The 26929-nt window shown below is 43.1% G+C and overlaps 1 protein-coding gene and 1 non-coding gene across 2 annotated transcripts in view; one reads left to right on the forward strand and one right to left on the reverse strand.

Moving 5' to 3' along the window:
• Window positions 1–5317: 5317 nt before the first annotated feature.
• DST (dystonin) overlaps window positions 5318–26929 on the forward strand; it is a 496398-nt gene continuing 474786 nt past the window's right edge. Inside the window, exons 1-2 of the mRNA XM_007471189.1 lie at window positions 5318–5498; window positions 6066–6100. Of these exons, the coding sequence (XP_007471251.1) occupies window positions 5318–5498; window positions 6066–6100 (216 nt within the window). The remainder of the gene's footprint in view (window positions 5499–6065; window positions 6101–26929) is intronic.
• On the reverse strand, window positions 19121–19193 carry TRNAG-CCC (transfer RNA glycine (anticodon CCC)). The gene has a single exon. It is a non-coding gene; the product is annotated as a tRNA-Gly (tRNA).

Here is a 26929-nt window from a genome sequence, read left to right on the forward strand (position 1 = left end):
CTAGTCTGAGCATTAGTAGCCAGGGTTGGTGGGGAGGGGCCCAGGGGCAGGGAGCCATCACAACCAGTCAGGGTCAGTTTTAATTCTGCAGAGTCAAAGGCAGTCTGAGAGCACAAAGAACTGGTCTGGGGGACCCAGGGAGCATGAGGACAAGTATCTAAACCACAAACGCATTGGAGAGGTCACCTTCTCCCCTCCCTTCAACTCTCAGTTTCTCTCCCACTGCTGGCTCCATCTCCCAAGTTGTACCCCTGTCCTGACAAAAGCCCATGTGTTGCCCTTTACTCAGGCTTTACTTGCATTTCTACCCATGCATTCTAGAGTTAAATTTCTCCAAAGACTGTAGACAGCGCTCTTGCTTCTTTCCCACGTCCTCGTCCCTCTCCGATCCACTCCCGTCCGGGTTCAGCCTCTCCCACTGCGATGAGCCACTTCCCCGGAAGGTGTGAAGAGGGCTCATCATCACTGGTCCTCAGTCCTCGGGCTCCTTACCCCAGATGTGCATGTGTCCTGGGAACCCCTGAACTGGAAGCACTTCCCACGTGTCATTTGCTCTCCTTCTCCAGTCCACAAGGGGAAGATATCTCCAAAGCTGATTCCAGTTTTTTTTTTTTTTTTTTTTTTTTTTTTTTTGCACAAAGGGAAAAGGTTTTTTTTTTTTTTTCAAAACCTCTTTTTTTTTTTTTTTTTTTTTTTTTACTTTCTGCACAAAGTGTAAAGGTTTTTTTCTTTTTATTAAATTACGTGTAACATAGGCAAAATTATTTCAGTCAATAAATTTTTAAGGAATTTCACATGTTCTGATTTTTTCCACTGCCAATCACCTTTGTTCCTCCAAAGCCAGAACCTTCAAGATAAGATAGCCCTTGCAAAAAGAAGTTTTGCTCAATCCACAGTTGTCATGTCAGTCCGTCCACAATCCTTTTAGTTGGGCTTCTTTGATCTCCAATGGAATATGGACAAACTTCAAAATTCCCCACCTGTAATCTCTGGGATGCAATTTCCTCAAGCAGTTTTCTTTAGGACCATGTTTAGGGTCAGGAGATGGATCTGCCTGGTTCTGAATTTTAGATACCCTTTAAAAATGCATTAAGTTCAAATCACATTCACTCCTAAGCTGTCACACCCTAGAACAGTAGAGATCACTGGGATGTGCCAAATACCTAAGATAAAAAAAGTTTGACTGTTTGGCTTTTCACAGTTCACTTGGCAGCTCTGTCTTGTAGTTCTTCCCCACAGATCTAACACGTAGTTCTATGAGTAAAGGAAACCACATAGTTACTCTACAAGGCATTTCCAGCAATGTAGGTTTACAGAAAAAGCCCCATCAGGATAGACCTCAACTGATACCAGTTCTTTCTACACTTTCTCTTCCATAGTCATTTCGTCCACATCTGTGACTTCAACCATAATTGATGTGGGTGATTCCCATCTGTCTCTGGTTCTCAGTCTCCAGCCGTGTTTTCATGGGTAATTTCACACGGATGACCTTCTGACACTTCTGCCCCTCAGTGGGTCTGAAACTCAATTTGTCACCTCTGCCTTCACAACTCTTCCTTCACCCGAGCCCAAAACTTGAGTCCTCTGCAATCCCTGCCTTTCCCTCAATTGGTCACCACACAGCTTAGATGGATCCTTCTCTTCTTTTCTATACTTCTCCCTGACCCAAACATCAGGAATTTGTGCCATAACTTCCTACCTCTAGGGAGGTACTGCAGAAGATGTTTCTGTCATGTTATTAAAGCCCCTTACTCTTATCTTTGGGAGCAGAATGACTCAGTGATGAGGGGCCTTGGGGAGGGCCTGGGGCCACCAATGGGCAGGGCTGGGATATGAAAGGTCCCTCCTCACACACGGTCCTGCCTCTTGCCCACTTGTGCTGCAGGCCTCATGGATTGGAGAGTGTCAGGCTCTTTTTAGCCTCTGGTCTTCAGGTGAGAAGTAGTACAGGTAGGGTTCTTTCCTGCTTTACTGTTGGGAAGGACTGTAATTCTTTAGCTGTGACTGGGCGGGGGTGCAGAGTTAGTGGAAAAGGAATAAGATGCCCCATTTTGGCTTTGAGCCTAAGCTATGCTCTTCACTCTGACTTCACCCTGAATAGGGTTAACATTTTAATTTCCTTTTGGTTCCTCGTGTGTTTTCTCAATTTGGTTGAGCATCTAAAGGGAAAAAGGGCTGCAGAGTGGACCATCTTCTACATACCAGATACCAAACTCTCTTAACTAATTTCCCCAACTCATTTGTCTTCTCTTGTGTGACAGTGCTAGTTCACTATCATAAAAAGTCAAAAAGTTATATATACTTTTCTATTTTCATTTTTTCATTCTTTGGTAGGAAAGATTTGGCCATGGACTTTCCTCCTCCACCCCTACCTCCAAACTTTAAATTTGTGAATTTGATATAATGTCAATTATTCTTTTTTAATGAAAATCTATCAGAAAGAAAAGGTATGAATTTTACTAAATTAACTTCCAAAAAGGATTGATTGGTTGATTTAATATTTATTGAATTCCACAACGCATTAGCATCACACAAACACACAGAAAGAAGCAATTAATAACATGCCATTATTTGGAGAAGGGAGTGATAAATTAGCAACAAACAAAGCAGAAAACAATGGATCCTAAATACTAAATTCTTTCAAAGATTTGGTTTGCTTATTATTATTATTAGTATCCTTGAGATAACTGATGCAAAGAACAGAAATGAACGCATCTAAAAAGAAATATCTATAATCCTACTGCAAGGCAGTTAAGTATTTGCCTGCCAAAAGAGATAAATGATGTTCTTGTGTGCACTTCAAACTTACAAATGGCTGCAGCAAGACTCAGAGTGATAACGATTGTGCTAAAGTCGTAACTCAAAATCATAATTGCTATTTAGTTGCTTTCTGTTGTTATAAATGCACAGTTTGGGGCAAAATGGTTACTATGCTGTATTTGCGGTCTTCGGCATGCTTCAAGGATATTTAGGGCCATTTCAGCTCACTTGCAAATTTTCCTCAATGAGAAGTATAAAGTAATGATGACCTTCCTCATTAGTTATTTCTCCCAGTGTTTGCAAAAGGTTAATTCAGTTTTGTTGTTGTTTTAAATTACTCCACCAGGCCACTGTGAGGCAATGAGGTACAGAATTCTTCCTTTCCTGTTGTGCCCCACACAGCAGGCTCCCAGGCTTTCCTCAATAACCCCTGCACAGTGGATGGGAATGTGGTCTCCCACTGCAGTGGCTGCGGTATCAGGAAACCTTTGAGCTACCTGCACAAATGCAGTGCTACCTGTCAGCCCCAGAGCCAGGGACCTTGTAAGCCCATCCTGCAGGCACTCTGATTCACCATTCTCACTTTATACAGCATCTGCAAGCAAGGTCCACCTTCAAACCAGAACAACTGAATGAGATAATGCTTATTTTTATCGTAGGAAACAAGATGTACATAAGAAAACTCAATCCATTGTTTCCCATGGTGATGAATCTGGCATTTAAAACGTGCATTAGTCAATGCCTTTTTGAGTGTCCTTTAATGCTTACACGTGGTAATACGTTAAAGGCCTTAAGAACATCAATGGTAAGCCTTTATGCAGAGCTGAATAGTGTATTTTGTATAGTTAGAAAACCACACTGATCTTGAGATCCTACAAGCAAATAAAAAAATTAAGTATTGTCATCGATTTTTTAACTGCTTTCCGGAATTTTACAAAATACTTTATTAGGACACAATTTCTTCAGTCTCCGAAATATTCCAGAGTCCACCCTAGTAGTTACTAGCAACTCCACAAATGCAGTAATGGGTTACCTTGTCACTATAATTGCAGTTTCTCTACGCGAGCAAACAAAACAAGCAAAACCCAGCCCCGCACGGGAAAAGCCAGCACTGGCTCGGGAGCAGCAGAAGGCGACAGAGCACCGGCCGGCTGAGTTCACTGTCGCAATTGGTCCGGGCCAGGTGGCCTGGCGGCCGCAGGGACAGAGGCCACTGCAGCGCCCCCGCCGCGCCTCCCGCGTCCGCACTGCGCCAGCGGCCCCGGGAAAATCTCCAACTGCAGGATTCCTTTTGCTGATTACGAAGAAAGGGGAGGGGGCAAGAGGGAGAAAGGGAGTGTGTGCGTTTTGAGTGTGATAGATCGCTACTTCCTCACTTGCCCTACAAAATCTCTCCTCAAAATATTTACAAGCCAATCTCCAACTTCCTCCATCTGCTGGTTCCTAAATCTGAAATTGCCTCTCCCTCCAACTGCACTAAAGGAGGCAAGGTTTTAGGGTCAACATGGATGCAAGAGGATGCAAAGTGCCCCCTTCTCGGCTGAGTGGCAGAGTTCAAGTCTGCAGACCCGAGCGCTCCGCCGGGGAGCGCGCCCAGTTCAGGGGGGACGGACGGGACGGGCCCCCCGTTCCGGGGGACCCCGATTCCGAGGAAAGGCCCTGCCCGGGGCTCACGCTTCGGCGTGCAGGAACCCCCCGCAAGCAATAGCTCACCCAGCTGCATCCTCCGAAGCCCCAGCCTCGGGGTGGGGCGCGGGGAGGTGGGAGGCGGGGGCAGCACCGCCTGCAGGCTCCAGTCGGCGCCTCGCGGTCTCCCCCTGGCTCCGGGGCGCCCCCTGTCGCCGGGCTTCCAGCGATCTGGGCACGGGAGGCTGGAGAGGTGGCAGCCCGGGCTTCCGGGAACGGAGGGGCGCCCGGCCCGTGCCCCCCGGACGGTGCGGACCGGCGGGCGGCCCCGCGGGAGGGCGCTGGGCGCTCAGGCCCGGGCGCAGCCCGCGGCCGCCGGAGCCGTAGCAGCCATGTCCGCGCGCCCGCGCTGCCGCAGCCCGGCCGTGATGTCATCCGCTGAGCCCCCGCCGCGACGCCCCACGCCCGCCCCTCGCGGGCCGCCGCGTCCCGCCCCGCCCCACGTGCTCCCGGCTTCGGGGATGCAGAGGCCGGCGGTGGCCGTGGGACGATGCGCAGAGCCCGGGTGGCCCCGTTGCCGGCGGCGTTGCCCCTCCCCGTCCGCCGCGTCTCCGGCGGGGCTGCGCCCGGGGGCAGCGCACGGGTGGGGGCGGGGGCGCCCGGGGAGGGCGGGGTGGGCTACCCGCGGCCAGGTCCGTGCCAGGTCGACGTCTGCTGAGTCATGGCCAACGCTGCCCGCAGCCCGGGCTCCCTCGCGTAGCGCGGCGGACGCGAGTGCGCAGCCATTGGGCCGGGCGCGGGGCCGCAAGCGTCGGGCATGACGCGCTGAGCTGCGCTCGCCCGTGCCCGCAGCTCAGCGTGCGCCCCGCGCGGGTGCCTGTGCCGCCGCCCTCCAGCCCCGCCGGCAGCCGCTGCCGCTTCGCCCCGCACCATGATTGCCGCCGCTTTCCTCGTCTTGCTGAGACCCTACAGCATCCAATGTGCCCTTTTCCTCTTGTTGCTTCTGCTGGGCACCATCGCCACCATCATCTTCTTCTGCTGCTGGCACCGCAGGCTCCAGAAGGGGAGGCATCCGATGAAATCGGTCTTTTCGGGTCGTTCAAGGAGCCGAGGTAAGACACCCCGCGACGGGCTTACTCGGGCCAGGAGGAACCTTTAAGCCGATTTGAAGAGGGAAGCGCGGCTCCCTGGCTTCCGCGCTGCTCCCTCTACCCTATCCGCGCCCGCTCCCCTAGCCCAGTGCGTTTCCGTGTTTAGCGTTCCTGTCCCCCTCCACGGGTCGGCCGGATTGGGGTGACCCTGGCGAGGCAGAGCGCCGGGAGGTGTGGGGAACGCACCAGATACTTGGTGTCAGTGTGCTTAAGCCCTGGGGATGGCTGGAGCGGAGTCCGGGCTGCGGCAGCCTCGTCCACCCCCACCCTCCGGCCGGCGCTGGAGCGTGGGGCATGGAGAGTTCGGGGCTCCCCAACTCCCCCAGAACTTTCTCTGAAACTTCTCGCGGAGAAATCACCTAGAGACCGATGGCCTAGTAAACAGCCCTCCCAGCAGGCTGTCCCCACTGCGTTAGAGGCGTCCGGAACGCGCCTCCCCGACCCTCGTCCCCCGGGTAAGTCGTCGGTGACTCGGCAGGTGAAGAACAAGGAGTTAATTGACGTCTCGTTTTTCTTTTTTTCCCGCAGATGCTGTTTTGAGATCACACCACTTTCGTTCCGAGGTAATTTATTTAGCGCGCACGCTCAAGGTCAGAAGAATTTCTCTTTGCTGGGTACCAATATTAATCATATGGGTGTTCAGAAGCCAGTAGGGCGTTGAGTGGCGAGCATGCTACCCCCAAGCCGAAAGGGACGTGTTTCCTTTCAAGTGACTCCCCAGCGTGAGTGCCCAGTGAACGGTATTGGCAGAACTCTTGTGTCCTGGAGCCGCTGTGCTGGAAGGGGTGAGACAGCCCTTATAAGCGGCCAGACCTTAGGAAGTGAGCCTCGGGATGGATCTCAGCTTCCTCGACAATCTGTAAATCGCCCGAAGCTTTCTGGGTGCAGGCAGCTGGCCGTGGCTGTTCACTTGGGTATCTAACCTCAGCTGGGAGCTTTTAGGGAGCTGGTGCAGAGCAGTTTGATCCATGTGCATTTCCCTTTAGGCTTTCAAGTTTATATTCCTATTCACCCAGAAAGAGCTCCATGTTTTACTGGGGATGTCTGATGATTTTTGCAGAGCGATGGTGGTAGTGATCTGGCTTTACTAACAAAACGTGGACCATCCCTCCATAAACAGGTGACCTGGCCTCGCAGCAATTCAGTGGAACTGTTGTAGGACTAGTTCCGCTGGAGATAGACCAAAATGAGAAACACAAGCTCTCCCTGACCCAGCATTTCTTGATGAATTTCCAGGCCAACCCCCCGGTTAATGCGAGATGATTGTCCCTCTTTTCCCACGAGTTTCACACAGCCAGGAGGGTGCTGGTAGCAATGCTTGATGCCATTTGCTCATTTTAGCAAAGACTTCATAGTTAGAAACGCTCCATTGACTTGCCATTTACCTGAGAAGTTACTTTACATTTCATTTCACTAGTTAATCCAATGTTTTATTGCACCCTAGATGTTTGATTGGACTCTGGTTGCTTGAAAGCTTTTACTGCATTACTATAACATCGTTATAATGAGGCACAATGAATAATTCTACATGGAGCCCCAGTGGGTGAGAACTCTTAACTCAATTTAGGACTGTAAAGAGAATAAAATAACCAGTCAGATAATCAGAGGTTCCATTGCTGCCTTTACACTAACTAGCTGTGTGGTGCTGGGAAACTCTCTCAACTTCTCAGCCCTTCAGCTATAAAATAGGGCCAATAGTACCTTATATGGCTGTAGGGGGAGGGCAGGGTTTACCAGTAATCATGTTAACAAAACCCCACTTAGTTCATAGTAGCTATTCAGTACTGGATAGGTATCATTACATTTTGTAAAATTGAATTAAAAATGTGTAAAAATAAAAGATCTGTCCACAAATCTTAAAGTCTTTATTAGATTAATTAATTCAAAGTTATGTGAAACAGCATAAGCTGTGCCTGTTATGAACCAACACTTTTTGAATACCTGATTAATTTAATAGAATAACCCATTTAGAGGTGACAAAAAATAAATCACAGTCAGGGTGCGAACACCAAAATTTAGGATTTTCATTTTAAAAGGAGATCACCAGTCCAGTACGTGTAAATGATAGAACCAGAATCAGAATCCTGTTATGGGTTGTTAGATTAGTCATCCAGTGTTTCAGCTAAAGCATAGGCAGAAAAAATGAGATAGGTCTACGTTTTGTTTAGTTATCTGTCAGTTAAGCATTTGTCCTGAGCTTGCATTTGGTTAGGAAAGCTGGGAGTGATTGTTTAATGCCATAGCTCATTTCACAAGATTCCTGGTACAGGTTGACATCCTGTGTGTGCTTCGTATTTGCCTTGTCTGCTGGGCTGGGAACATCTTGACGGCATGGACCAAGTCTCTCTTGTTTAGGGCTATATCCCCACTGCCTGGTGTATAATGGGCTCTTAATAAGTATTTATCAAATGAGTGAAAAATTCTCTATGAGTGCCAGTTCTTGTAACTGGGCAAATACAACTCAGAATTGGGCCAAAAAGAAAAATGCACATTCTCAGGACGTTGCTCAGAATTCAGCATTTGCTGAATCCCAACTCTTATTTTATCTTTCTAGACTTTAAAACATTGCCCTGGAGTTTGTGTTAAAAAATGTAAATCACTAATTATAACAAAATGTATTTGGTTAGATTTTTTTTTCTCAGAAAGTTCAATGCAGTATTCGCTTCATTTGTTGATAGGCCCCCCATGTTCCTTTTCATACCAAGTCCCTGTGTTAAACTACTCAAAGAATGTCATTTTATAAGTAAAAATCGTGAGACTGTACCATGAGAATGTCATATTTCATCATTGTTTCATGTTAGCCATAAATAAGACATTTTCCTCTATGGAAAACAGAGGGGATTTTTTTTCCTTCTCCGTTTCTACCAAAATGCCATTTCCAGCAGGATTTTCTCCTTGAGAAATACCTATGAAGTTTTTGGATTCTAGCGTGTTAGAAAATTAGAACTTGTGTCACATAATGGCTATTCTTCTTGTTGCTTTTTAGCAGTAGCTGCTGCAAAATAAGTATCAAAGAAAATGTTTTGATTTTCCTATAAGTTATAGTCCTGTCGAGTATTCTATTCCTCATCCCAATCTCAGTCAGTAGATAATTCACTTTCAGTATTTCCGTAGCTGTCAAATGAGGAAAATGGGTTTAGGATCTGCGGACTTATTTTGAAATGTGAAAGAGCTTTGGGAAAGCCCTGGAACACATGAGGAAGTTCAGTTAGCTCTTGGCTGCTTTACTTGACGGAGGATATTGCTTCTGCTTTCCACACGTCCAGGAAAGTCCAGTTGGAGAGGAAATTTCAGGATGTTTCTTCCCAGGTAGGGAGAGAAATACTTCTCCACAGGGGAAACCATGGCATCAGGACTCAGTGTGCTTTGGGAAAGTTCTGCAGCAGGAAAAAAAGCCATGTATCTCTTGTGAGGGGCTGCAGCTTTTTCCCCCTCACTAAGTGGATAATAAACACCTTTCTTCAGCACAGTTTCTTCCTCATGAAGCTAGAAATAAATGATTCAGAGATTTATGAGATGTTTGGGAACCATAACCACCAACAGCCCCTTTTTATTTTCATATACTTGCAAACTCATCTCTACTGGCTTAAGAGTTCTCTAAATTTTAATAATAGCATATGAGAATGTAAAATTATTAATCTACTCAGCAAGGGCTCAATCTCCAATTCTCTGACAGATAAAAGGCCCAGTTAGATAGCTAGAAATACATGCTTTGTATATGAAAATAAAATACTTGTACCATATATATAGTAATAAACAATAAATATAGTGATGAGAGGTGATTTCACATCGAGATGGGATGCAGTCTGGAAACCAAGTGTTCATTCTGGGTGTCTAAGAAGGATACTTTTCCTGGGGACTTAATAGTGTTTGATGCTGTGACTTTACACAATGCTTAACTGTTTCCCTAGATGCCTGTGGTGAAGATCAGACAGTGACAGTCCTGATTTTAAGGAAATCTCGGAAAATGATATGGGTAATTGAGGTACCATTAGATTACAAGAAAGAACCTTGTGAGCCCTTCAGTAGAGTGAAGACAATTACATATAATGCCCTTGGAGAATACCCAGCATGAACAGTGGTACATGATCCCTATTCATCAGCTCGGTGGAATAAGGGCAGCCTTGTTTGATATCAGCAGAGGCAGGAGGGTGTTTTGTGTCCATCAGGATTGAGTAAATGTCTTCACTTCCTGTTTAAGGGAAAGGAACCAAAAGAGTTAACTCTAGTTAACTCAAGCGAGATAAGGACTCAGTAAGACAGGAACCCCCAGCTACATTTTGTCTGCTGTGTAGTGTTTAACTGTGTCACTCACAGCTCAAAGAATCATATGCCCAAAATTCTCAATGAAAGAGAGAGGCTAAGTGGAGTGAATTGTTAATGGCCATTTCTTACAAAGCTGAATGGGCAAATCCTTTAGGTTTTTCCAGTGATTTTCCACATTATCATAGATGAAAGGATGGTCCACACTGACCCTCTTGGCCTCATCATGTTTCCAGGGAATCCCTGCACCAAACCATGGAAAAATGGTCAGTGGAATACCCATAGTTCACAGCTTGTTGTGGAATTTGCATCTTTCATTAAGGGTTACTCAGTGGATTAGAGAAACTGATAGTTTATTATTTAGCTCTCTTTTACAATTAGGTTATCTTTATAAATACTTTGCCTAGAGTTAAATTCTAGGTCTAAGTTAGTTTATGCTAATTAAATCAGTCTTAAGTTGAATTCCACACATGATACAGGGTTCATTTTGTTTCACGCAATTATTTTAAAAACAAACATTTATTTTTTCATCCTTTATGAGGTATGATATTAGAGGATAGGAATAAGAATGGGTCTGAGGTGTAGTCCCTGCCTTGACGATGACTTCCAGGTCACTCCCAATATCAGTGCTGAAATTTTATAGTTACTGGTTTCTTCTGCTCCAGTAACTGAACTGACATCTGACTATGAATCACAAATCTGATGGGAGCATCAGAGGCCAAGCTGTGCAAGTAAAGCCAGTACATTTGTGAAAAAGACAAATTCACCCCATTCACCAAAGTCACTACCACCATATAATTTACCCTTACTTCAGCTACGTGGCAACAAAGCAGAATGCTAAAAGCAAAAGAAGAAGAATAAAGAAAAAAACCCACTTTTTTTTTTCATGCATCCAAACCTTTTAAATCCAGTCTAGATGAAAGTGGAAACAAAAGCTTTTTCGGAGAAGTCTGAAATCTTTGTCTAACCTCAAGGGTTACGAGTGACTCTTTTTTTTTTTTTTTTTTTTTTTTTTGTGTTACGCGGGCCTCCCACGGTTGTGACCTCTCCCGTTGCAGAGCACAGGCTCCGGATGCGCAGGCTCAGCGGCCATGGCTCACGGGCCCAGCCACTCCGCGCACGTGGGATCTTCCCGGACCGGGGCACGAACCCGCGTCCCCTGCATCGGAAGGCGGACTCTCAACCACTGCGCCACCAGGGAAGCCCTACGAATGACTCTTTGAGATTGCAGTTACAACATAGAAACAGGCTAATAACAAGTATTGGTTTAATGAAAGGATTACAGGAATAAGAGTTCAAAGCCCTGGCTTTGGGTTCCAGCTCTGCCACTAACAAACTGTGCTGTCTTGGTCTAGTCTTTTAGGGTCTCTGAGATTCAGACTTTCTGTTTTCACTGGTAACATGAAGATGATCTCTGAATCTCCTTCAGAGTAAACAGGCCCTGTTCCTGCTATGTGCAAAAAAGCATCCTGCTAAAAAAAAAAGGCATTGTGTAAAATGTGATTCCTTCTAGGAACTGAAGGCAGGTAAAGCTAAAGATATAATTAGCATAAACACAAAGTAACAAATTATGTATAGAAAAGGAATGGTTGGAATACTTCTGATGACATGATTGCTTCTGGCTGGGGTGATCCCTTCCAGGAGGAGGTGATATTTCTGCTGCAGCATGCAGGCTGAGTAGTACCTGGCTAGACAGACAGGGGCTCAGAACAAACCCCCAGGCCAGCAGAACTGCTTAAGAATAGGCAATGATTAAGGAAACACACCTGTTTTCAGAGCTCAGAACACGCCAATATGATTAGAAGAAAGGGGTCTTGAGATCACATCAAGATGGAAATATAAGTAGGTGCCAGCTATAATAAAAAATAATTTTTGTGTACCACTTGACAGCTGACAAGGGCTTTGACAGAATATTATTTTATTTGAATGCCTTAGGAGGGCACCTGCTGTGAGCCCTCTCAAGAGAAGGAAAGACTTTTGATTTCTTTTCTAGTAACTACGGCCAAACAGCCTGATCACTCTTTTTTCTCTGTCATGGAGAGTGGAGAGTTGTGGCCTCAGCTGCAGAGGCCTGGGACCATGATTGGCTGGGGGCCTTTCTGGTCACGCTGAAGCTGTACTCTTGCAGGGCATTGCATGTTTCAGGTCTAGTGCTCAAGCATCACTGGGTTATATTTGACTGCAGACACCATATGTCCAGGGGTTTGTGACAGCCTGCTCCTGTGGTCATTACAACTCCTAATGCAAAGCATAATAAATTTGCAGGCAATTTATTATGTACAAGGCTATGTAATATATTACAGTTTTTAAAAGTATTTGAAATGTTTCTCTGCTTTTAAACTTCTTCCGTGAAGAAAATCCCTCTCCCATAATAATCTGAATGTCTATTTCCTCCTCACATCCTCAAGCCTAGCCCTTCGCCCTCAGCCAGTGACTTTTGTCTCCTAACTCATAGAGAGCAACTTCTTGCCCCTGCAAACTAAGTGGCATCTTAATCTTCCCTCCCAGCCCAAGGAAAACTTCATCTGTCCTCCTTATGGGTATTTTATGCTTACGCCATGAATTCCTTGTCTTCCTGTCTCTTGGGGGCTGTTCTGTGAGTCGTCCCCTCCTTTCTCTTCTGATGCTCCCTCTCTCCTGGCCCCTCTTTCTAACACATAAACATCATAGGTGCATTCTTTTGAAAACAACGTAAACCTCCCTATACCACCAGCTCTTCTCTTAAGAAAAGTTCTCTGAAATCTGCCACCTCCTATTCCTCGCCTCTCATTTACTCCTCAACTTAGTAAAATCTGGCTTCTGCTGCTACGACTTGAAACCACTCACCCTTAGCTCAACATTGAGTTCTAAATTGTTACATCACATATTTCCATCTTAGGTTTAATCGACTTATCTTGCATTGGACTTTGTTGGCCACTGATCCCTTCTTGAAACTCTCCCCCACCCGCCACCTTTTTTCTCTGGCCACGGCTCCCTCTGTTCCTGCACTGGACCCTCTTCCTACTTAGATGTTGACATTCCCAATGTATTCCCTTGCTCATAATTTTTCAAACAGCTTTATTGAGATATAATTCACATACTATACAGTTCACCCATTAAAAATGTACGATTCAATGATTTTTAGTGTGCTTACAACGTTGTGCAGCCATCACACAATTTAATTGAAAACATTTTCATTGCCCCCCAAAGAAAGCCCACACCTGTTGGCAGTCACTCCCCGTTCACTTCCCACCTCCACACCCCAACCCTACGCAACCGCTAATCTAGTTTTGTCTTAGTAGATTTGCTGGGCCTTGTTTTTGCTCACCCTATTCAAACTTTACTTGTAGGATCTCACCATATTTCCTGTTTTAGTTCGTCCTCACAGAACGGTTACTCTGAAATCTCTATGTCAAATTCAGGCTACACTCTTGACCTCGAGATACAGAGAGTCAGCCCTTTTCCCTCCTTCTTACATGGATGCACCGCAGGTCTTAAACTGAACATTTGCCCCTGTTGTGGAGAGTGGTACAACCCTTACCTCTACCTCTGCTGTTGCCCGAACTAGAAGTCTAGAAGCTATGACAGACCCCTCCTTATCCATCCTGTCCTCTTTTACATATCTCTGGAGTCTGCCTTTCTTACCATCCTCCTGATGGTACCTTGCTTCAGTCCCTGTAACAAGTCTCCAGACAAGTCTCCCTGACTCCCCACCCCCAATCCATACACACTAATCTGATAAGGATCATTCTAAAATACAGATTAAGCCTTAAAAATTTTATTAGTCAGGGAGACATTCAGATTTAAGTGATCCCAACATAAGATGGGTTATTAATAACTAAGGATTTCTGTTCTCTCATGGCAAGAAGTCTAGACGTGATGTAGGCTTTGCTGCAGCATCCCCACTGTGTCACTGCTGGGGTGATTGGGATAATCCTGGCCTTTCCCTCATGGTTGCAGGATGGCTGCACCATTCCAGACATTGTGCCCAAATTCAAGGAAGGAAGGAGGGGAAAAGGGAGAGCCAGTCAAGGAAGGATATTCATCAGGAAATCAAAATCTTTGCCGGATGGAGGGCTTTCCAGTTAGATTTCTCCTTGCACTTCACTGGTCAGAACTGTGTCACAAAGCCGTCTCTCACTGCAAAGGAAGCTTGGGATATGAGCTTTCATTTTTCCTGGCTTCTGTGGTAGAGGTAGGCAGGGAGAAATGGTTGGGTAAGTCATATTCCTTCCCTACTTAAAATCCTTCAGTAGCTTTCCACTTTCTTCCAGGTGGTAAAGTTTGACCTTAATGTGGCATCAGAGGGATCCCTATGCTGATGTCCTGGTGATGGTTATTCTCCAAGCAGACCATGACTTTTTGGATTATTGTTTTTGACCATGTTATTTCCAGCCAAGAAAGCCCTTCTTTGTCTTCCTTTTCTTTGGCCACTCACCCCTAACTAAAGCGGAAATACTCAGGCACGAAAGGCTAACTCTTGTTCTTCCTTCAAAACCCAGTTCCTAGGTCATCTCCAGGAAACTTTCATAGCTCCCTCCTCATAATAATGATAATAATTGAATTTTTTTATTTGTCTCTCCTACAAGATTGTACCTTGAAGGTAGTCTGAATCCCTGGTTCTTAGCTCAGTGCCTGGTACAGAATAAAGCTCAGTAAATGTCTGCTGAAGGAATGAATATATTTGATGTTTTCTAAAGTCAGTTTAATTCTCAGTTCTCATGGATCCTAACTTTCCAGATATTCCTTCTTTTACTTAAAGGGAGACAGATTCTTTTCATTTTTTATTTCAGACATACTCACAGTTGCGCCTTAGTTAACATCCTGTGTTTACTTCGAAAATACACAGATTCAGGCACTTTTTAAAGTGAGTTGAAAATATTTCCTGACATTTTAATTTATTATTGAAGAGATTTTTATACCTCTTCAATAATAAATAGGCAAATAGTATTAACAGATATAAAGAGGGATGTTCCATAATGATAAAAAGACTGTTCAGGAAAATATAATTATAAATGTGTATGTACAGAGCCTTAAAATGCATGGAGCAAACACTGTCAAAATTAAAGTGGGAAAAAGACAATTTTGGAGTCATAGTTGATGATTTTAACATCCTTCTCTCAGTAATTGGTAGAATATCCATATAGAAAATCAGTAAAAATATAAGTGATCTTAATAACCCTATCAACTATCTTGACCTAATTGATATTTATAGAATGCCATACCCACTTGACTCATTCCCAAAGACAGACTATATTCTAGGCCATAAATCAATTCACAATAAAATTAATTTAAATTTGAAAGGGTTGAAGTCATATAGAGTATGATCATACTCTGATCATAACATAATCAAACTAAGAATCAATAACAATAATATCTCTAGGAAAACCTCACATATTTGGAAATTAAATAACACGCTTCAGAAAATTCATGCATCAAAAAAGAAACCATAAGGAAAATTAGAAAATATTTTGAACTGAACAATAATGAAAACATAGTATCTCAAAATTGTGGGTTGCAGCCAAAGCAGAGCTCAGAGGAAAACATATAGCTTTAACTTATATTATATTAAAAAGAAAGGTCTAAAATCTAACAAACTTTCAACTTTAAGAAACTAGGGGATAAAAAAGGAAAAGTAAAGGCAAAATAAGCAGAAGGAAGGAGATAATAAAAATAAGAGTAGACATTGATGAAATAGAGAAAAGACATACAATAAAGAAAATTAACAAAGCCAAGGTTGGTTTTTTTTTGTTTGTTTGTTTTGTTTTTTTGTGGTACGTGGGCCTCTCACTGTTGTGGTCTCTCCCATTGCGGAGCACAGGCTCCGGACGCACAGGCTCAGTGGCCATGGGCCACAGGCCTAGCCACTCCGTGGCATGTGGGATCTTCCCGGACCAGGGCATGAACCCGTGTCCCCTGCATCGGCAGGCGGACTCCCAAACTGCGCCAACGGGGAAGCCCCCAAGGTTGGTTTTTAAAATTACTTTTTAATTGAAGTATAATTAATATACAATGTTGTGTTAGTTTCAGGTGTACAGCAAATTGATTCAGTTATATATACATGTATATTCTTTTTCAGATTCTTTCCCATTATAGGTTATTACAAGATATTGAATATAGGTCCCTGTGCTATACAGTAGGTCCTTGTTGTTTATCTGTTTCATATATAGTAGTGTGTATATATTAAAGTTGGTTTTTTGAAAAGGTCAACAAAGTTTACAAATATCAGGCTAGACTGATAAAGGCAAAAAACCACAAATCACTGGTATGACATATGGAAGAGAGGTTATAACTACAGAACCCACAGACATTAAAAGGAAAAGAGAATATTCTGTACAACTTTATGCCAAGAAATTTGACAACTTAGATGAAATGGACAAGTATCTACCTATAGGTCTCTAATTATCCACTCATCTGACCTGTGCATATTTCATCATGTATAGAACTGCTGTAACTCCCAGATCTTGAGTTCTGAAATATCTCTCTTTGACCACATACCTGCCTGTCTATGCATCTCATCATGAGCTCTTAATGAGTTTCTTGCTTCCCTAGGTTTCAGCCTGTCAGTGCTTTCTGATTTAACTTCACTTGCCTTTCTGCTCAGGAGAGACCCTTAATCAACTCTACAGAGAAACTTTCAGTGTTATTCTCACTTTGCTCATGCAGTTAGTACCTCTGCCACAATGACTTTGACAATTACCAGATCTGAGTCAATCTCTTTGGCTGCATTTCTATTCTTGTGCCTAGGAGGCCTGTCCTTACTGGACAACTTCACAAAACCCAGCCATTTCTTTCATTGTGTTATCCAGCAGTCATGTCTGTCTTTGAGTGTATCAGCTAGCTTCTGTTTTGTAACAGCAAACAACAACAGTTTAAACGTGAACTATTTAGCTCACAATTCTGGGGATTGGCCATTTGGGCTGTGCCCAGCTGGGCAGTGGTTCTGGTCTGAGTCAGGCTTGGCTTATCACAGCCAGCCCTCAGTCATGCATTGTTGGTCAGCTTCTGGCTGACTCACAGTTTGCCTCTCATGGTCTGTCCTCTTCCATCAAGCCAACCCAGGTTGGTTCACATGCAGTTAGATTCAGGTTCCAATAGCAGCAAGACTGGAAGTGCACTGGGCCTCTTGAGGTCTAGGCTCTTAGCTCATAGACGGCCTCTGCTCACACATTGTTTTGGGGAGTGGGGGAAATAGAGGGCTGATGGGAGAAATTAAATAGTGTTGTGGCCACTTTTGCAATTTTGTAGCTAATCTTTTGATTTATGTCTATTTTGCTGCTGTCTACTATCTCTAAAGCACTGATTTTAAGCTTTTTCTGTTGTTTCCCCTGGGCAGTCTTTTCTAATACCTTCGCTTACATCTGTATAAAAATTACTTCCACCTGAAATTTTTAAGCCTAACTGTTTCAACAATTTTGGGGGCTGTACTTTCCAGTTTTAGAATATTTTCCATCACCCCAGAAAGATTTCTCATGCCTGTTTTCCACTGATCCCTGTTCCTACCCCTAACCTGCAAAACCATGAATCTGCTTTTGGTACCTGTGGATTTGCCTTTTCTGGACATTGTATATAAGTGGAATCATATGATAGGTAGTCTTTTGCATCTGGCTTCTTTCACGCATGTTAACATTTTCTAGGTTCATCCATGTTGTAGCATGTATCAATAGTTTGTTCATTTTTATTGCTAAATAGTACTTTATTCTATGACTATACCACACTTCATTTATCCATTCACCAGTTGATGGACATTGGATTTTCCCCCAATTTTTAGCTATTATAAATAATGCTGCTGTGAATATTTGCTTGAAATCTTTGTGTGGACATATGTTTCTATTTATCTTGGACAGATACCTAGGAATAGAATTCCTAGCTTGTATGGTAAGTATGTGTTTAATTTTTTGAGGAAATTGTCAAACTGTTTTCCAAAGTGGCTGTTCAGTTTAACATTCTCAACAGCAGGGTATGAGGGTTCCAGTTTCTCCACATCCTTGACAATACTTGTTATTGTTTTTTTGATCATAGCTCTTCTAGTGGGTCTGAAGTGGTATCGCTTTAGTTTTCATTTGCATTTCCCTAATGACTAATGATTTTGAGCATTTTTTTCGTGTGCTTGTTAGCAGTTCAGAGATCTTCCTTAGTGAAATGTTCAAATCTTTACCCATTTTTATTTTATTTTATTTTATTTTTTACTTTATTGAAATACTGAGTTTCGAGTTCCATCTTTAAAAACGAAACGGGCATTTTGGACAATACATTTGTTACAGAAACAAAATAAAATGGAAAGTTCTAGCAAACTAAATCATCTTCTTAAAGAAATTTCCTCCACTGCAGGAAATCTTGAATAGTCTCCTGGCCAGTCATCTGGAGCAATTCTTCACATAATTGATGATTTTAATTTAAAATTTAAGTATTCAAATTCTTTATATATACCTCTTAAGATTTTCTATTTTTTCTTGAGTCAGTTTGATAATTTGTGTCTTTCTAGAAATTTGTTCATTTTATCTAAACTGTCTAATTTGTTGGCCTAATAGTATTCTCTTTTGCTCCTTTTAATTTCTGTAGGGTTAGTAGTACTTTTGTTGGTTCCTTTTGTGTTCATCCAGCCAGAAAGTTGGGGTTTGCTCTCCTGTTCGTTGCACACTTCTGTGACTATGCTTGCGTCCAGGGCCAAGTGGCAGGAAGAGAGGGAAAGAATACAATGGGAGTTTGTCCTAGTTTCTTGGGATCAGAAAGGAAGGTTTTCTTCCTAAGAGTTTTATTTTCTCCTCCTTTGGGATTTCTAATGTCACTGCTCATGGGATTGCTTGAAAGCTGAGGCTTAAGAGAACTCAGAGGAGAAAAAGATGGGGGATTTCTGTACTCTGAGTCTTAAGAATTCTCTTCTTCACTCCTCAAGCCAGAATGAGGGGACTTTTCCTGGAGCTGTCTCTGCCTCAGCTCAGTACCCACCTCTGGGTTTCAGGCTGTGCTGCTTGCTTGCATTCAGTCTGGGGGGTACTGGAGAGCAAACATGGCAAACTCATCACTGGTTTGGTGGTACTTCGAATTCTGGCCTTTTTACTTCAAGCCTCTCGCTACACTTTGCTTTTCAGGATCCTCAGAAGCTACTCAGTGCATTCTGTCCAGGTGTACAGCCATGCTCAGTGGGAGGCATGTGCTTGTTCTAATTTATTGTAACCAGAACCAGTCTGTTTAAAAAATATTTATTTATTTATTTTTGGCTACACTGGGTGTTACGGCACACAGGATCTTTATTGAGGCATGTGGGATCTTTTTTAGCTGTGGCATGTGGGCTCATAGTTGCAGCATGCGGGCTCATAGTTGCGGCATGTGGGATGTAGTTCCCCGACCAGGGATCGAACCTGGGCCCCCTGCATTGGGAGTGCGGAGTCTTACCCACTGGACCACCAGGGAAGTCCCAGAACCAGTCCATTTTAAATTAGTCTATCCACCCTCCACCTTAAGCCCATTGCTTTCCTTCTTTTATTATTTAGTTTTTGGAAAATCTCTTAGCATTTTGCCATCTAGTTAAGATGAGGTTGGCAGAGATGTGTATTGCTACATATAACTCATGCAGTACTAAAGAGTCCCCCTATTTCATTATTATGCAGAATTTTTAGGACTCTAACTTCAGTACATTGTCATTTGAAAAAAATTTCTTTTCTTTTTGTTCAGTCCTGTCATTCTCCAGATTTTCTGGATTTTCCACTAATTCTTGAAAACCAAATAGATTGCAATACCTGCAGATTTTATTTACAAAGAGAACAGAGCTCTCACATTAAGAAGTAACTTATCAGGGACTTCCCTGGTGGCGCAGTGGTTAAGAATCCACCTGCCAGTGCAGGGGACATGGGTTCAAGCCCTGGTCCGGGAAGATCCCACATGCCATGGAGCAACTAAGTCCATGCACCGTAACTACTGAGCCTGTGCTCTTGAGCCCACGTGCCACAACTACTGAAGCCTGTGTGCCTAGTGCCTGTGCTCTGCAACAAGAGAAGCCACTGCAATGAGAAGCCCATGCACGGCAACGAAGAGCAGCCCTCACTCGCCGCAACTAGAGAAAGCCCACGCGCAGCGAGGAAGACCCAATGCAGCCAAAAATAAATAAATAAAATAAATTTATTTTAAAAAAAAGAAGTAATTTAGCAATAGACTGTTAGGTTTCAATAATTAACTGACCAGCTCTGGAGAATCAAATCCCTGACCTAACCCAGCCTGTAGTGGCTGCAGCGAGGAGGCAGCAGGCCTCTGCGAGAATTTCCAGCAGATCTAGATTGTAACTCTTTTGTTTTGAAAGCTGCTGTAGGGCGTCCCGAAGGAATTACAGATATATTTGGGAAGATTTGGTGAGATGGTCCAACTTTTTTTTTTAAGTGAGTAGTCACAAATAGAAACTTAAAATTTTTAAAAATAAAATAATAATAATGAGGTCTAATTAATTTCTACTGTTCTGAAGTCCTTCTACAGGATCTTAACTCTTGGTGGGCATTCTGAGAATCTGATGAAAGCTCTGGTCCACATCTCCAGAAAAATTAGAGCTACATAGACTTATACTTTCTCACATACTTTCAGGTGCCTTCAGGGGCCCTCTTCATGCTCATCTGTGGATCCTAGGGCAGAGATAGACCCCAGTTAAGAACTCCTGCAGTGAACTGACCAGATATCCTGCCTAGTTAGGGTCGCCCTGGACAGTGCCTTGGCAGGGCAGATTGAGCTCAGGTGTGAGATGTGGTAGAAAACCTCCTGTAAATTACCCGTGATACTTGGAGAAATAGTAATTCACAAAGTTGTCCCCAGTCTACAACTTGAAATGCCAGCTCAGATCTTTTTCCTGCAGCCAGGAGGTAGGAGGTACCCTTCAGGCTGATGTGACTGCTCCAAGTTTGTTTGTTTGAACTGAAGAAGTGTGTGTTCAGGATTATATGGGGCTACAGAAGCTCCCTGGGGAGATGTTTCTCAGCCCCCCTTCATCATGCTGCAGTGATAGGGCCGCGTGAGAGGTGTAGTGGGGAGGGTCCTGACCACACAGAGAGGTGGTAGGGAGGGTCCTGACTGAAGATCTGCGGTCAAGCCTGTTCTTGGCTCACCTTGTGGGTAAGTCACTTATTATTGCTGAGATTCCCTTTCTCTTTTGGTAAACTAGAAGTAGCAATGCATGTTCTTTTTTTTTTTTTTTTTTTTTACAATTTTATTTGTTTATTTATTTTTGGCCATGCCTTGTAGCATGTGGGATCTTAGTTCCCCAACCAGGGATCAAATCCGTACCCCCTGCATTGGAAGCATGGAGTCTTAACCACTGGACCACCAGGGAAGTCCCTCTATCTTTTAACAGGACCTGTGAGAATCAGTGACAGTAATATATGTGATTTTTAAAATACCTAAGCCACTCAAATGGAAAGATAAAGGGATGCATAGCATAATAGCTATGACAGAATGGCACCTTCATTCACCATGCATTTATTCACCACATTAGATGATAGTAAATACCTATCATCTAATACCACAGGACATATTTAATTTCCCTGTGCTCCTGGTTGGGAAAATGGCCTTTCTATCTCTCAAATACTTTTTAGAATCTCTTCATTGTATATAGAAGAGAGAATAAAAGGAAGTTTGGTGATACAAAATGAGAAAATCAAATGATTTGTATGACATTTAGGTTGTAAAGATCAGTAACTGAGTAGTTTATATTAGTTTTTTTTTTAACATCTTTATTGGAGTATAATTGCTGTACAATGGTGTGTTAATTTCTGCTTTATAACAAAATGAATCAGTTATACATATACATATGTTCCCATATCTCTTCCCTCTTGCGTCTCCCTCCCTCCCCCGCTCCCTATCCCAACCCTCCAGGCGGTCACAAAGCACCGAGCTGATCTCCCTGTGCTATGCGGCTGCTTCCCACTAGCTATCTACCTTACGTTTAGTAGTGTATATATGTCCATGCCTCTCTCTCGCTTTGTCACAGGCCATGCCTTGTAGCATGTGGGATCTTAGTTCCCCAACCAGGGATCAAATCCGTACCCCCTGCATTGGAAGCATGGAGTCTTAACCACTGGACCACCAGGGAAGTCCCTCTATCTTTTAACAGGACCTGTGAGAATCAGTGACAGTAATATATGTGATTTTTAAAATACCTAAGCCACTCAAATGGAAAGATAAAGGGATGCATAGCATAATAGCTATGACAGAATGGCACCTTCATTCACCATGCATTTATTCACCACATTAGATGATAGTAAATACCTATCATCTAATACCACAGGACATATTTAATTTCCCTGTGCTCCTGGTTGGGAAAATGGCCTTTCTATCTCTCAAATACTTTTTAGAATCTCTTCATTGTATATAGAAGAGAGAATAAAAGGAAGTTTGGTGATACAAAATGAGAAAATCAAATGATTTGTATGACATTTAGGTTGTAAAGATCAGTAACTGAGTAGTTTATATTAGTTTTTTTTTTAACATCTTTATTGGAGTATAATTGCTGTACAATGGTGTGTTAATTTCTGCTTTATAACAAAATGAATCAGTTATACATATACATATGTTCCCATATCTCTTCCCTTTTGTGTCTCCCTCCCTCCCACCCTCCCTATCCCACTCCTATATTAGTTTGTAAAATGATAGTCAAGGGGAGCAGGATGCTTTTAGGCTCTTCTGAAAATAGTGAGATCTCACCCTGCTCTACATCCTGTGCTGGAGATGACCTAGTTATGGGGAATGATAATAGCTTCCTTTTTCTGAGAGTGTGCCTGTCTTTATAGATGTTCTATCTCATTTAATCAACCCTTGTCCAGTGACTCCCAAAGCTGAAGTCCCAGCCCTGGCTTTTTTACCTGCAGAGCCCATGCTCATAGCTACCGAGAAACAGGAAAGTGGGGCTGAATTACAATGAGCTGAACTGGCATTTGCCCTTCCTAAGGTTCATAGGGATCAGTGTTACTTCACAGCCTTTAACCTTGAAAACTGAGAATAACCTTTGAGCTTGCTCTTCAGGACTTAGAGATAGTGGTAATTGCCATCTGAAAGCAGGGTGGGGACTCAGATAGAAGCAAGTTTTCTTTTTTTATTAATTAAAATAAAATTAATTAATTAAATTTTGGCTGCGTTGGGTCTTCATTGCTGCGTGTGGGCTTCTCATTGCGGTGGCTTCTCTTGTTGTGGAGCACGGGCTGTAGGTGCGTGGGCTTCAGTAGTTGCAGTACATGGGCTCAGTAGTTGCGGCTCGCGGGCTCTAGAGTGCAGGCTCAGTAGTTGTGAGCTCACGGGCTTAGTTGCTCTGTGGCATGTGGGATCTTCCCGGACCAGGGCTCGAACCCGTGTTCCCTGCATTGGAACGTGGATTCTTAACCACTGTGCCACCAGGGAAGTCCCGGAAGTAAGTTTTAACTTAAAGAAGTAAGGTTCTCTGAGCTCCACTTGTTAATTTTTGAAATCCTCAAAGAAATGAATTTGCATTATTTAATCTATTTTCTGAGAGCTTTTTTTCCAACATATTGGAATTTACATTTCTGAGTTATAAGATATAGAGCAATAAGATTATAACAACATGCAAATACAGTGCATTTTCTCCATTATTGTTAGAAAGAAAATGTGCTGGTGTTTCCACAGATGCAGTCAGTGTATTTGTTAGGCTGAATTCCCCCTCATTCTGGGTCTGCTGGTTACATTACCAACGTGACAGAACAGAAGAAAGCAAAGGCTGAATTTTAAGTGACATTCCTAGTTGTTTAGACTCTCTTAAAAATATTCGGAATACCTAGCTATATGTCTGAGTCATCTGCTGTACTGGGTGGGAGGTAAAATTGGGAAATTTTGGCTGGCTACTGCTATGTTACAATTTCTCTAGAAACCTCAAGAAAATAATGGACTCAAGCATGCCTTGAGCTTTTCTCTGAGAAACTATGGCAACGGGCCTTTTAATTAAAGCTGAAGTAGTGTGTGTGGCTTTAGGAAAACAGAGAGATGCTGCCAACTGATAGGGAGAGTGCACAAGAATAATCCAGACAACTAAAAAAAAATTCATCTTAAATCTGTTTGGTAATTCTTTGTTCTCTATATTGTTCAAAGAAATAGTAGGAAACCTTTTTACTGGCTATCAGTATTTGACTTTGGAAATGTTATATATATATATATTTAAGAGAATATAGTTTCCTGATCATTGTTTTTTAAGATTAATGTTCAAATGAATTTATATTTCCTGAGTACACGTTAACTGACAGATGGAAGGCCAGCCCGGAGGGCAGCCAACCTAGGGTGGTCACAGAATGGATGCTATTTCCATTTTGATAATGGAGGTTGTTTACATGCCCCAGTGGAATGCACTGGTGGGTTGAATATCAGCAAATTAGTAAACTGTTCCCCTCTTGAGCTGAACCGTTGACAGCCCACATGCTAGAATTTATAAACTCAGAGCATACCAAACAGTAATTTAGAAAACAGAAACTAAATGGAAAAGCAAGAGTTGCCATTTTTCTCAGATCAAAATCTGTGTTGTGCTAACATGCCCCCCTGCCCCAGTGATGGAAAGATTTGATCACCCTCTTTGCCAGAAAGAATTTGAGTTTATGCCTATTGTTTTGGTGCTTCCACTCACTCTTAAGAATGTACCTGTTTGGAAGATGAATTGTCACCTGATAAGGGCAGTAGCTGGAGAGGGGAGGGGCATCTGGTGAAATACAATGTCGTGGTGACAAACATAAAGCTGGGGACAGGGAAGGAACCGGCTCTTACAATAGTCTGTTATCTGGTCTCCTTGCCTCTGGTTCCAGTCCGCCTCTTGCTATACTGTTGGCAGAATTAGTTACCTGTAGTCAGATCTGACTCCCCACACTGTCTGCCTGTGAGATTACTAACTTTTTTGCAGCCTCAGCTCCAACCACCTCCAACGGGTGCATACCCTAAACTCAGACAAGGCTCAGCTGCCCCATGTTCACTGTCCTGTGTTTTCATACTGTTGCCAGTGCTGGAATTCTACTCTTTTTGTGTGTGTGTGTGTGGTAATTCCTACTCCTACTTCAAAAGGAGGATTAAACATTGCCTCTTTCCTCCATTTATCTCACAATCCTTTAATCCTCCTGAACATCTCCCTCCAGGACCAGATGAGGACCCCAGGTGTGGGGACTGACACATCTGTCTTCCCAAAGCAGGTACTGTGTACTTTTCATCTTGTTTCTCCATAGCCTTGTGTGGCATTTGGTGTGTGATGGGTCCTTACTCACTGTGTGTTGAATATTTGATGTTCGGTAAATGTTTGATGAAACGATGAATGGGATTAAGTGGGTAAAATAGTTGGAGTCACTAGGGCACATGTGAGAAAACACAAAGTATTTGAAATTTGGGTCTGCTCTTTTCCCTCCTCTTTCTTATCCTCCTTCTCCTCTGGGTACTACTGCTCTCAGGCTGTTTTTTGGTTTCCCAGAGCACTTTCCTCCGCGTCTAATAGGCTTGCCCTACCCCAAGTGCCCCTGATCTCCTGCAACACCCTTTCCTCTCCAGACTTCTACCTTCAACTCCAGTCAGAATGCCATTTCCGTACTGAAGAATGCAGCTAGACATAATTAGAGGATAATCACAGCAACCTAATTCATTCCACGTTATAAAAGACTCACAGGGAGGCCCCAGGAAGTGTCTGAAATTTGGATTTAACAATACACGGGGTTGCTTGTCTGTTCAAATTTCTGACTGAGTATATTACCTTCCCTTTCATGCAGTATATTAATGCCCTCTCTACACCGGTTTTTATGCCAGGATTTTGGATTATGTTATTCAGTCATGACAAAGGAATATTTTGAGAGCTGCCTTGCCTGTGACCCATTTCAGTAAAATTACTGCCTTTGTTCAGCAGCATTTATCAATAATTTGAATACTTTTTTGCATCTTTTTTTTTTACATAAATGACTGAACATTGGAAAAATGACTGCTGATGCTGGTGTTGGGATATTAAATCTCATACAGCTGATGCACTTTGGACAGAGATGTACAAAATCATCAGGTGAGGCAAGAGAGTCAATTCTTAGCCTCAAATGTCTGCTCATGGAATTGAAGGCCATCTACAGTCTTTTATTACATAGGAAAAAAAAGCCAAAGCAAGGGACCTGTCTGGAATTCTGGAATTCTGTCCTTGAAGGTTGTGTGTAAAGGGGGAGCTATTACTAAGGATTTTTTATCTTATGTTTTAGTTTCTGGGCCTCCAACCTAAATATCTCTTATGTGACTTCCTCACATTTCATTTCTTCTGTGCTTTCACAAACACATTTTGTACAGAGGAGGGGCTGCCTGTAAAAGGTAAGGAAGATGTGCCCGGGTTTCCTTTAAGCTGCCCCCTCTTGGATGTTATTAACTCTTGGTTTAAACCCTTCTAACAGCTGGAATCTTGCCAATACCTTTGCTACAACTAATTTAGTAGATCCCAAGGTCAGGGCCCTGTAAGCCAGGCTGTGGCATATGCCCTGGGTTGGGTACTGGCACCGACAAGAGGAGGCCAGAGGCTCTGCAAACCATCACCACTTTCCTTACCTGTTTTCCTTATCCATCTGGGAACCACCAGAGCCTAGAGGACAGCTTACTCTGGACCATTGGCTCTGAAGGGCTCAGTCTAACCAGAAGAGTGAACCCAGCTGACTGAGAGGCCTTCCATCAGAAACCTTGGAATAAAATCAAGTTGAATAAGACCTGCCCCTACCTTTGAGGAGTTCTCTTTTTCTTCTTCTTTTTTTTAATCTCACAGTGATGTGTAAGCCGATGAGAAATTTGTCATTCATTGAAGTTAGTGTGAATGCTTCCTTTCTTCTCTCCTTTGGCTGTACCTGCATTTCCCCAAGTTTCTGTGTCTTGGGTGCAGAGTCAAAGTGTAAACTGGGATTATTGTGTGTGTGTTTTTTCTGATTCTACATGTAAGATTTTCATAGTGGGACTGGGGGAGTGGAGAAAGGTAACAGGAAAAACTTTTTGTGTGCTGGTGTCTCTTCCCTGTGGGATTAAAGATTTAGTTTGGTAGCATTTGCTGTTACTGTTTATTTTAATATTATTTTAATTTTTGCATAGGTATTCAAATATTCAATAGTCAAAAATTAGAACATATAAAAATATATCAGTGAGAATTCTTTATCCCATTTTTGTTCCTCACTTTTTAGGAAATTTAGATA

The sequence above is a fragment of the Lipotes vexillifer genome, unplaced genomic scaffold (genome assembly GCF_000442215.2).
Source record: "Lipotes vexillifer unplaced genomic scaffold, Lipotes_vexillifer_v1.1 scaffold302, whole genome shotgun sequence".
NCBI lineage: Eukaryota > Metazoa > Chordata > Mammalia > Artiodactyla > Lipotidae > Lipotes > Lipotes vexillifer.